At 39.0% G+C, this 13,067-nt stretch overlaps 1 protein-coding gene across 2 annotated transcripts; it reads right to left on the minus strand.

Annotated features, from left to right (window-relative positions):
• Positions 1-4,629: 4,629 nt before the first annotated feature.
• il15ra (interleukin 15 receptor subunit alpha) lies at positions 4,630-12,181 on the minus strand. 2 transcript variants are annotated; one of them, XM_079454036.1, is made up of 8 exons: positions 12,008-12,181; positions 9,393-9,584; positions 8,922-8,942; positions 8,732-8,827; positions 8,449-8,658; positions 5,916-5,951; positions 5,748-5,820; positions 4,630-5,655 (listed from the first exon to the last, which is right to left on the minus strand). In XM_079454036.1, exons 1-8 carry the CDS (start codon positions 12,072-12,074, stop codon positions 5,493-5,495), a joined length of 858 nt encoding a protein of 285 aa, XP_079310162.1. In that variant the 5' UTR covers positions 12,075-12,181; the 3' UTR covers positions 4,630-5,492. The 2 variants fall into 2 exon arrangements, with proteins under 2 accessions (XP_079310162.1, XP_079310163.1); XM_079454037.1 differs by lacking the exon at positions 8,449-8,658 and having other exon boundaries at positions 4,958-5,655; positions 12,008-12,176.
• Positions 12,182-13,067: the final 886 nt, after the last annotated feature.

Genomic DNA, 13,067 nt, shown 5'->3' on the forward strand with positions numbered 1-13,067 from the left:
GTGACTTATTTCGATTTTCAGGTGAACTATTTAATTGAATAATTTTTATCGCTGTTTTATTTACTATATGTTGAGGGGTCAGGATGTGCATGTCCAGTCTTGCAGTAAGTACAGCATGCATGTGTCCGTGAAGTTCATAAAAGAGTGCCAGATGTTGATGCTATGAGTCCGCAATGTACCCTGTCGCTCCACCTGCACTGAAGTTAACTTCACAGTAAACTTTAACCTGAAAGTCTATGCAGCGTAACATAACATGTGCGGACTCTTGACCAAGAAGGCTAAGATGCCAAGACGGGACCAAAAGTGCTCTGATATGACTGTTTACTTCTATGAATCGGGTGCGATGATTGATGCCGTCCTCGGTTGGTCTCCCTACATTCTCAAACTATCTGTAGGCTATATATGTGACTACAATAGACTTAAAATATGCATTTTATACAAAATATAAAGGCCTATATATATATATTATAATAATTGTGCATGTTTTTAATGAAAAATGACTGTCAATGTTTAAAGACCTCAGCGTTTAAATACTTCATTACACACTTTTGCAGCTAGTTTTGACAAAACACGCATATTAAATGTTTTATTAAAACACGCGAGAACCAATGAGATGTTAAATCCACGTGCCACCTGCATATCTTTGATCCGTTTAATTATACATTTTAATTTAGCTAAATAAGCTCAAAATGTAAAGTTTCTCTCACAAACATATTTTTGTGCTAAAGAGGACGTGTCCTAAGCCACTAGAGTGGTTTGGATTACTTTAATGATTGATGTATGTTCTGTTTGGAGCTTAATAGTTTTTGAGTGCTGAGTAACAACATGACGGCAGTTTATACTGAATAAAACTGTCAAATAGCGTTGCATGCATTAGGGTGAGTAACTTATAAGAGAATATTCATTTTTGGGTGAAACCTGGGCATGCAAAGCTCTCCTGAAGAATGTGACCACTTGTTTTCAGTAAATTTAGTATGTGTGGAAACTATGATGACCAAAGTACTTTATAGGGGAGTCTTGCACATAAAATAACCCTACCTTCCAAATAATTTTTTTAGATATCTAATTCAATAAGTGTCTGGATATAAAACTGTTTGATATAGCCTATCACCGGACCAAACTAGGAATACTAAAAGACTGAAAGCTTACCTTTAGGATGTTTAATAGGTTGTGTGGATGAAAACCTGATATCTGGAAGATTAGGATATCCGAACAAACCCTGCAAATGTGACTTATACTGCTAATGACAAAATGCTACCTTCAAACAGTAGTATTGTGAGCACCAAAGGTCATTTAGACACTGTCCAGATTTTTTTTGTGTGCTACTACCAAGCCCTGGTTGCACTTGACTCCGCCCACATGATCCAAAGCCAATCAGGACTTTTCACAGGCTTCATTAATGGCACCTGTGCCCACAGTTTCTTATACATCTTCGTTTGGTGGACTATGTAGAGCAGAGGTTCCCAAACTTTTTAGCCTGCGACCCCCAAAATAACAGTGCCAGTGATTTAAGACCCCCACTATCCTCAGAGGTGGTTGAAGTGGCTGGAAGTCCATCTGGCTCACCGACTGCTGGACAGAACTGAACACCCGAGGCTGGGCAGGACTGGATGTCGGCTGGAATGCCTAATGGACAGGGCATGATTTTGGCGGCTGGGCAGCGTCTTCAGATGGCTGGGCAGCGCACTCCGCCCGGCTGGGCAGCGGGCTGGGAACCCGACTGGATTGTCGGCGGGACACGACTGGGTACCAGCTGGGACGCCGGCTGGACAGGACCAGACCAAAATGAGAGGAGAATGGATGGCAACTGGGAAAGAAGCCTTTAACTAGCTCCTCTCGAAGCTGCAGGTTCCACTAACTGCGGGAATGGCTGATAATCCATCTCCTCCTGCTCCGAAAATGGTGGAGGATTGTCTATCCCGGCCAACAGGTAGACGTGGAACCAGCACACCAGGAACGCATACCTTCCTGCCCTTGACGTCCCGGGGGTGGTCCAGCAAGGGACGCTGGCACTGGGCGGGGAATGGACCTCCTCCAACATGGGACTGGGAGGTCATCGAGTTGCACCAAACAGGGTTGGAGGTAAACGGCCACCGGGAAGTGGTTGCACCATCCATGGCTGCCTGCTGGGTTCTGTTTGACTGGTTCGTTATTGTAACAAAAATCCACAAAAGGAAAGGAGGAGGCCGGAACCACATTCATTCCACATTTTAGTGAAAGGGTTGTTGGGTTTATATAAAGAGCACACATTAAAAAAATGCCCAAATTAATAATGAAAACCTTGTATACTAAATAGGTTTTTGTAAATGGTACCCCATAGAACTATAGTCCTATGAGTAATCAGGTGAAACATTTAGTTTTCTATGTTTTTGCTGTTTGTTCATCATCTGTATAAGCATTGTGTATTAGTCTCTAATTAGATAATCCTACATAAGGCTTTGTATACATATGTGAAAAACGCTGGTGTGTATAATCAAGTTTGCCTGATGTTTGTTATGTGATTGGATGCTGATTGACTTAAATCCGCCTCCAAGGTGGGTGAACGTTAAGCTATTGAGTGGGTAATGTAGGAGTCTGTCAAGAGAGACATAGGTGACGAAAGACATGAAAAGTTAGTTGTGGGTGAACAACTTGCGATGTGTAAACAAAACGTGATTTTATTTCTGTTTAAAATTGAGTCTATTTGTTATTGGATAAAGTGGGCTCAAGATAACAGATCGTTCCATTGGCGTTGTACCAAGGTGTTTGGGAGATTGCTGCCTTTACATGAGACGGCTCACGTTTAATGTTAAATCTCATGCTTCTCAGTCGATCCCTTAGAGATGGGGTGAGAAGCTTGGTCACTCGGGTAGAGCTCAAAGTAGAGTCGCTGCTGACAGAAACGTTAAGCCAGGCAATGGGTCAAGGTCACAGTAGCAGTCCAATCTGGCGACATACACAAGGGTAATCCAAAAGGCAGAAGTGAGAAAACAGGCAAGAGGTCCTAACACAATCATCAATCCAAAACAGGCTACCAAAGCGGAGGGGTAAACCAACAGGCGTAGATCAGAAAAACAGGCAGAATCATACACAGAATAATCAGGCAGAAAACAATAGAAAGGCTTGGTAAGGCAGATGAAACTGGCAATACTTCACAAAGTGCAAACACAAGATCTCTTCCTAAATACTGTTCAAAACAGGAAATGAAAGTAGAAGCAGAAAAAAAAGTGATCGTTATTTCTTCCGTATTCTGACGCATTTCCAAGTGAAAAGTTATAACAAATGAGAAATGATGTGGGTGTGGCTTGCGTTTTTTACAGTGAATTGATTTGATGTACATAATCAGCCGTTGCATTTTGAAATGAAAGGGAGGGGTTAACCGATGCCCCGCCCCAAGGCGTCTAATTTACATAATTTGAGTTTATTCAAAGTGTCTATGTTTAGTTTCATAATGCCGTTTAGGGTTTCCACTTTTGAGTCCGAGCAAATCAGACAAACAGGCCTCGTACACGTCGCCGCAGGAAGTCTGCGCAGGAGTCTGTCTCGGCTCTCTCTGAACTGTCCGTTGAGTTGTAGAACCCAAACTGCTTCTGAGCGGACCTTGATGTGCCTGCTATAAATTACATTGCATTAAAAAATAGTGTAATGCACTCTGTCTGTGTCCAGCTGATGTACGGAAGACCCTATCTAGAAATAACGCAAGGCTACGGGTCCTGAAAACATACTGTAGCTGGCTGTGTACTGAGAGACTGTGCTGAACAGCTGACAGATGTCCTAACAGATATCTTCAACACCTCACTGGGCCAGGCAGTCATCCCCACTTGTCTCAAAAATTGCCTCAATGTGGAAAAGACAAATGAGGTTGTGATGGCCTTCACGAGAAACTCGACTTGCCATACCCCCTGACTATCGATAGCATAACTGTGGAAAAAGTCAGCATCTCTCCCCTCCATCCTGGACAATTTCCATTGCACTACAAATCATCTGCCTGACTTGCAATGTTTACAATGTTCTCCTTCCACATGTACAGTATTTATTTATAGCATCTGCATATAGACTGAGGTATATTCAGTCACTCTCTCAGTAAATTAGTAGGTTTGTTTGTGTATAGGTTTATCCTTGTGTTACTCCACTGTTGTATGTCTGTATTTATGTGCCACTGAGGTCCTTTCATTGCACTGTATGTCCCCACATGTAGCAGAATGACAATAAAGCTCAACTTGAACTTGAAGAACAATGAATGGCTGTATGGTTCCATAAGGGACATTTAACATCCTTAGAACATCCTTTTTGTTTGACAAAGGTTCAGTTCAAGTTCAGTTCTTAAGACCATAAAAAGGTTAGTGAGATCTTGTTTAACATGCCACTGAATTGTACTTTAGAGAAGCAAATTGGTTCTAACAATGTTGAGTAGAAATTGTAAAAATAAGCTGATCATGACTTTCCCCACATAATAAAACATAGTAATATGTGAAAAAATATATAAAGGTCTAGAGCAAAATCTAGGTGGCTGGTAAAGTTCACAACCCAATGTTGCATTTTTACAAAATACCGTAGTTATTGCTATACATTAATAAAACTGTGATAACAGTTACCATTGTCACAAAACAATATAATAAAAAATAGCACAAATATTCTGAAACCTTCTTACACCGTCTGAACTTGTAGCTTTAATAACTGTGGTGTTTTGGCAAAGTTACCATGGTTTCATTAAAAAAGGAATTGCCTATATACCTGTACCAAACCAACATGATATTACACGTTACAGCATCCTTAAGGAAACCTTGTCCAGACGAAAATGACATCTGCAAAAACCAGATATCAAATGCACAACGATTTTATAACATAATAATAGCTGAACTGGAATGCACTTACTTATTGACCTATCAGATTATAGAGCTCTCTGTCACAGTCATGTTGATGCATTACGTATACACGTTTTGGAGTTTTAAGAAAGGATCCTCTTTCATGTGTGTTTAGCATCCAGTATGGTGAATGAGTTTTATGAAATCCCAAAAGCATTTAATAGCATAGCAAAACATTTAAGTCCGTTTTGTGGTTTTATGAACTCAAAATGACGCCCTGGTAACTTCAGAAAGAGATTCTTGCCACGTGTGTTGCTTGGAAAATATTAAGCGCATGAATACATTTTGACCCAAATCTGTCCATCTTGGTTTGTGACTGAAACTTAAACAATTTGTCTCATTTAAACAAAAAGAAATTGGCTCCAACATAATTTGGGATTTTAAGCAAAAGCTTAGAATCGATGTTACTCTTTCTTTTGTCACTGAATAAAATATGCATATAGAGCATTATTTAAAAACAATATAAAACTTTATTCTGTTATAATGCTTAAGAGCGAATGAGATTAAATACATTAGATGGAGGCTGATCAAGTATGTCCAGGACGCGTAGGCGATTTCCAGGTCACAGAATGGACGACAAATGCTTGAGTATAAGGTTGAACATCAGTTGAGAATATCGGCAAGCAAATGTGGGTGGAGCCCACATATTTATGGGTTCATTTGGAGACGGTCAGATGCATCCGCTATGTTTTGTTTTGCCAAACAATGTTCAGAGTCGGAGACCGGTACAGGTATGTAATAAGTACAGGTGGCGTCGTTGCTGGGGCGTATCTCAATGTCATTTGTGGCGTTAGTGGCTCGATGTCTTGATCTGTGGGTTGAAGTGTGAAAACAGTTAATGACAAAAGTAGCTCATGCCATAACAATGTACAAAACAAATGTAACGGGGTGCATGTCACGTACCTCCACCAAAGAAGAAATACCGCTGCTGTCAGACACAAGATAACTACTACACCTACAGTTCCGCCAATAGTTGCTAAACATAGATTGAAAAAGGAACCAGTTACAAATGTTCCTGAAGTCATACAAAACTTTTAGCGGAAATCTTCTGAAAAAAACCAATGCACTTACATTTATTATGAGAGAAGGTTCCTTCATTACGGCTGTCTAAATAAAACAAATGAATCATTTAAACATCAGACATTCAATTATTCTCCTAGTAAAAAACTTGATGTATTTGCCATATTCGGTGCGAATTCAAGCTATACATTTGATCAGTATTTGTGTTCCCTGAAAACAAACTCATTTGTACGCTGTACTGCTAATGGGGCAGTTAAACTATAAGGATAAGGTTAAACCCAGGACTAGGTTTTAGTTCAATTTAGTTAAACACACATCACCGGTGTGCATTTTGAAACAAAAAAGGGCACCGGTCTATTTTAAGATTCAAGCCGAGCAAGCTGTTTTAAGTTTAGACAGCTCTTACATTTATTTTAGTCAAGGACTAATTTAAACCCTGTACGGGAAACCACCCCTTAATGTTACGCTATACCGGTTGAGCTTTAAGGAAAGAAGTCTGACTATTTGAATAAAAGTTCAATTTAAAGTCGTCTTTGATGTACTATTCACTCCTAATGAAAAATTGAGAGAAAGCGAGAAGAATGTTGAATAATGGTTATTTTTAGAGAAAAGAAAAGGCATACATATTGTGACACCCATCAACTTTCCGAACCGTAGAACACCAGTCACCTCAAGAGTCTTCAGTCTAGTTTAATTCTTACGAACAGTTCATATTAAATAGGTTATGTCATGTCATTCCCTAACAGTTAACATCCCAGTCATGGTATAAGGTTGTTTTAACGTAACTTGTATGTCAGCAGTCACATTCATGTTGTGTTAATATCTTTTGACATCAACAGGAAATAAGTCAAAGTTGGTTTTGCATCCTGTTTTGTCTCAGTGGTTTTACCTTCATGTTCAACCAAGAACTTTATCGGTCAAGTCCCCCACACACACACCCTCATTGTCACAATATAAAAATACTTCAATTATTTTGATAAAAAACATTTGGAGAGCGATTGAGAGAGAATGGCATGCAATGGAATTAAAGGAGAACGCTAACGGTTAGATTGGTAAATAAAGTGTTATATTAGCCAAGATCGAGCTGTGAATATATTAGATATACATTACGCAAAAATAATAAATGTGTCATCATTTACTCATGAAGCTTCCAACTCCAAAAGTTGACTTTTTGTAATACTGACAAGTTTGAATATGCAAACAATAAAATGAGGTTTGAAGATCGATTTAAGAGCCTCTGATCAATATAATGTACACCCTAGTAATAAAATCCTGGGGCAGACAAAATTAAAAAACAATCTTAAAGAGATCCAGTTCACCCAGAAATGAAAATTCTTTCATCCTTTACTCACGTAATTCCGTACCTTTATAAATTACTTTGTTCTGATGAACACGGAGAAATATATTTGGAAAAAGGTTAGTCATTTTCAGTTTCGGGACATCATTGACCACCATAGTAGGAAAAATATAATGGTAGTCAAAGGTGCCCCAGAACTGTTTGTAATTTTGTGATTCTTTTTCATTTTCATTTTATTCGTTTGACAGGGACCGTGCACAGTTCAAGCCCTGAACCAGATTTAGCTGTACAGCTAATTTACATCTGTGGTCCCTGGGCAAGGAAGATAACAAAAACAATATAGACAATGTAGACAATACTATCAGTAAATGAAAAAGCTGGTTGTCCAAATTTGGTCTTCCTAAATGGAGTGTAACGGAATTAAAATCAATTCCCACTATGGAAGTGGATGATGTCCCAGAACTGAAAATTCAACAAAACCCAAAAATGTATACAGTTTTGAAACAACCTGAGGGTGAGTAAATGATGACAGAATTTTCATTTTGGGGTGAACTGTCCACTTAAGATAAATTATAGGAAGTTCGTAAGAATGTTCCTTCTAAAGAAGGTCTATTATATATATAATATTGGAAACCTCAGTACGGAAGACAACTTTACGTCATATTGGATTCACACCCTGCTTTTCCAGTCAGGGGAAGTGTTCGCCATGAAAACTCCGCCCCACGCCAAGCCCCCAGCTATGACTAGAAACCAACCAAGTCAACAAACACTGGCCTGATCCGAAATCGCCTACTTCCATACTATATACTAGACATAAATAAGTATGAGTCACGAATAGTATGTCCCAAACCTCAGTATGCAAAAAACAGGAGGCGAGAAATACCGGATGGTCTTCTTAACAACAGGTTGTGGTCCATGCGTCACAGGTCAAAGAGCATATGGGTCACATGACCACAAAACATGGCGTATGCAGTATGTCCGCAATGTATTAATACTACTTCAACTCATACTACATAGAACGTACTGTTTTAACGGTCGATAGGTAAGTACTTATTAAAAATAACAGTATGCGATTTCGGACATGGCAATAGTACTCTAACAATATAGTGCTGCAGTGGCTTCAATGTTCTAACATCATAGTTGCTTATTACAGATCAATGGATGGAACTGAACTTTTTTCTCCTTTTCAAAGACGATATACAGATTTGGAACGCGTGTAGGTAAATAATGAAAGAATTTTCATTTTTAGCCCAATGCAGATCAGCCCATCACAGTTAACGGCTTCACCTGTAGTTGTAGTCAACGATTTTGATTGTGTTGGCGACGGCTTTGCTGTCATATTTTGTCTGTTCGTGCACTTGGTGGATACTGAAGAGGGAACCTCATTGGTTGTTGTAATCAACTCTGTTTCCTTTGTTGTCGTCTTCAGAGTTGTCAGGGTGGTAGTTGTTCTTGTTTCGTATGTAGCAATTTCATTCGTTGCTCCATAAGATGTCGCTGGAGTGTGGTATAAACGTTGGTGTGAGCCAAAAGAAAACCAACATATGGACGCATAGAAAGACAACTGTACCTGCTGATGGCATGCTTGTTCTGGGAATTCTAGAAGTCCGTGCTCTTTCTGTGGATGTTGTGAATTTCTGCTCAGGTTTGGGGGGATCTGTTGTTACTAATAAATAAAACAGGACATTTTATCCCAAACATTTATTTAGGAAATTGGTCAAACTATTACAATTATCAACGGTAGTATACTGTTTACTTACTTATTCGCTTCTTGGGATCAGCTACAGGGCAGAAATGTAAAATTGTGCATATTAATCACGTGCTATTTGTTAGGATGTAACAATACAGCTTCTTAAGAAATCAGTAAGTGCTTCTTGGCCCTGAAAATGTCAACACAACAATGCTGAGGGTGTTGTTGACGGTTGCAAAGGCTTGTAATGCGGTTTCTATGGTGTTCTTAGAATAATGTGTTTTCATGTTATTATGCGCTACGGTGCCTTGGGTGGTTGTTTACAAGAATCTAAATAACAAGCCCTAGATAATCTCTACAATATTCTGGTCCGAAATAATGGCTGTGGAAACCAATTTCACATGGATTATTTTGCCAGGTATAGAGATCAAGTAATAGTAATAGCGATGCATTGCCTGCACTTGCCAAGCACCACTACTTTTACATATGTTTTAACATATAGTTCAGTCAAGTATCTATGTGTAACCATAAACGCTCTTACGTATGCACTTAAGTGGCAAACTGGCTTGGGTCCAGGTTGGTTTGCCATTTTCTTCCTTGCAGCGGAATATGTTGGATGTTCCTGCCCCCCTCACGAAGCCATCCGTGCAGTTAATGCGAATCCAAACATTAACAGGATGGATCGATGTAACAGGCATTGTGTTTTCTATCGGAGGCGAGGAATCACACATACCTAAGACAAAGTTGAGAAATGTCACAAAAGCATAGCACACAGAATGCCCTTCTGCTCGCATCCAAACCTTCTGGTCCCCAATGTAAATAGCCTTACACTTTTAAAGGGTGAACTACTACATTCTATGTATCTGTTGATTTTTTTTCCAACAGTACCCCAACATTTCAACAAAATCCATGGCAATGCACATTCATAGACAAAGTACAATTTGATGTGAAAAAAGGATGGCGCACATCAAATCTGTTCTAAAAAGTGGAATAAAGTGACATACAGTACAATATGGTGGGGCCCAGTTTTCCCTATGGTATTGAATAAGGAAAGAAAGGGAACACTTTTCTTGTATTCTTTAAAATATTCATACTCAGGAACAAATACAAGGAAATTTGTGCAAAATTGTTTTGCACAAGTCTTATTCTGTGACTAATACTGTAATGTTTTCATATTTCCAAGTTTACATTCGAATGACAGGAAACCTGTGAGATGCTTTTGCAGTTACAGATGTTACAATCTGTTGCAACAATTCATCACAATGAAGCATGAATGGTATTACAGAGCATGCTGCTTACAAAGTTGTCGGTTCAATTCCATTAAAGACTTAAATCTTGAGATATGCTAAATGCATAGATAAATAATAATACATAGTCAATAATAAAGTACTAATAAAAAAACGTATTAAAGGTGATACCTCACTGACGTATATTAACCGTGTTATTTTGGTGCCGAAACCCGGGTAAAAGGAGGTGGGAACCGGCGAACGTAAAACAGACTTTGTTGTCTATGTAAATGTCTTATAAATCTAATTAATATTTTCCTACACAGTTTATAAGATATATAATATTTTATTTGTATATGTTGAAAAGACTATAGTTCGACAGTGTCACCCTGTCTGTTCCGCTTTTATGTTGAATAATAATTTTTTTTGTTATGCTAAACTTCCCGCTATACTTCAAAATGTGGTGCTCACGTATCGTCTGAAAAACGAGCTTCGAACTGTGATGGTGTGTGGAGCTAGAGAGCATGTTAGCTGATGGCAGAAACTCTTTGATTTAGCGCCCTTGGAGAAGCGGAATGAGTTTTCACGGTGTTCATGGTGCATGGTGCTCGCTGAGAGGAATAAATAAATTGACACCCGTTTGAAACTCTCTGCGTCTTGATGAATATAACCAAGGGGCCGCGACAGTCTAAAACAGACAAAATAGGCCGTTTGTTTTACCGGCGAACGTAAAACAAACAACCAACCAAAAGCAAAATGCTCCCTCACGGTCGACTGCCGGCCATACAAACACACTAAAACACAACACAAAGTCCATGCCTAGACCTCTCTCGCCCTTCCTTGTTGTCGCTCCTCTAATATGCTCCCGGAGCTCCTCTCGCCGTTCCCCCACGACTCTAAAATCAGATGCAGTCAGCGAAGTCTAACTAAATTAGCCAATTAAACTGTGTAAAAATGTCTAAAAAATACCCACGTAAATAGTTTTATTTTCCATTCATTTATTTTGTTCATGTTACAGAAATGTGACTTCGTGGTTAATCATTAAAAATCTTATTCAGAAAATAGAGCAAATTTACTACATTTTATATCACTTTGTCGTTGATGTATAAGTTTCAACCCTAGAACTTTTCACTATGAACGCACAGGGCAAGAAACGAACCCGGGGATGCAAAATGTTAAGGGTTTGCATCTTTAATCCACGCAAATGCCCCCGAACCCCATTTTCTGCATCTGCTGCAAAGACTGTCCAAGCTGTTTGTCTTGTTCTCTAATACAAATGACCGACATGAATTTACTTCGCAAAGAAGAAATGAAGTATTGTTTTGTGAAAGAAATATAAGAATGAAGATAACGTTTAAAACAGGCCAAAAAGAGAATGAAATTGAAAATAAACGATGAAGGACAGCAGTGGTCAAATCTCGCGTGGGGCACATGATTGTAAAATCATATTTCGTTAAAAAGCATGAAAGACCAAGAGAATTGGACATTTAGACAATTCATAAAACACATCTTATATTTCCCATTCATCTGCTCAGCAGTTGTTTCTGTAAATGCTGCCATTATATTATTGATATAATGTGTATACAATTTGTTTATTTTTCTTAAATTCTAAATTATTGTAATGATTAAAGTTGTTTGTTATTTATTTTATTATAAATTGCAGTACCTTTATTTTGAAAGATTGAGTTATGCCAGAGATGCGAACTTCACGTTTTTTAGAGTTCATGCAAGCAAGCGATAGGCACGGACATTGTGCTCAGAAGGCTAAAACATCACAAAGGAGTTTATATTTATAAGGAATGTTCGAAGACTATTTCTCTTTCTCTTTGAAAAAATTCAACGCGTCCTGTGCGCTCGTACCGTTTTGCGTCACGTCACATAAACAAGACACGAGCGTAATGTTTAAATTCAGTAGCGCGCGCACACTTACCGTCCGCTCCAGCAATATTATGATGGTATCCGGCCGTCGCGAGAATAAGTATAATGAGCACATGCATGTCCACTTCTCCCGGAACGCTCAGATGGAAACTGCGCAGAAAGATGCGACATTTGTAGTCGTGTGAAAGGAGACGCCACTTTGAGCTCTCGAACCTCCTTTCACTTTCACTTCAGGCGCGTCCTTGCGAAATATATGACCAAATATGCACTTCCTGGAGGAAACTCATAGAAAATAGCCAAATTTAAGTCGTAGCATTTATTTTCATTTCATGCTTTGCTTCTGTGTAAGTAATAAGGGCCTGTAGGTTGCAAGGTAGCTGTGTTGAGCGCAAATATATCGGGATATCGGTAAACATTTTAATGGTGGGTTTGTTTGTTTGGTGCCGTTCTTCGAAATATCTCCTTTTGGGTTCTACGGTAGGCTACGAACAAATCACAGAATCGTTCTTCCTGACACGGTCGTCAATGATGTTTTTCCGAATGTCTTTTTCGGGTTCAGAACAAAGAACGTATTCAGGTTTGGAATAACCCCTTTAGTTCCCATCTGCCAATATTACATCAACATTTTGCAAAACACAGTTTCCAGGAATCTGACGGCAGGGACACCACAGGACCACACTTGCACTAAAATCTGAAAACTAGACGTCGCGCACTTGCAGACTTTTTGAAAGTTTCAGATAGAATCACACGGACTGATCGAATCTGCAGACCGGCGCAGACTTTATGTCTTTATGGTCGATCTTGCACTCAGTTTACATTACAGTGTAGTGACTGTGAACCATCAAGAAATCTTGGTTGCATATAAAAAACTATTTGGGGAAAAGCCTCATACATGAAAACTCTTCTTCAGTCTTCGGATATAAACATCGAGTGACACAGCACTAAATGTCTAGTAATACGGGCAGAAAACATTATGTGATTTCAAAGAATGCCTCCCGGAGCCAACAGTCGGAGAAGTTGGTTTGTTTCTACATGAAAAAATATTGAAAACGTTTACAGACATTAAATAACTTAAATAATGATTAGACATGTGTCATATGTTTGCGGTATAC

This window comes from Barbatula barbatula, assembly GCF_947034865.1.
Source record: "Barbatula barbatula genome assembly, chromosome: 4".
In the NCBI taxonomy this organism is placed as follows: domain Eukaryota; kingdom Metazoa; phylum Chordata; class Actinopteri; order Cypriniformes; family Nemacheilidae; genus Barbatula; species Barbatula barbatula.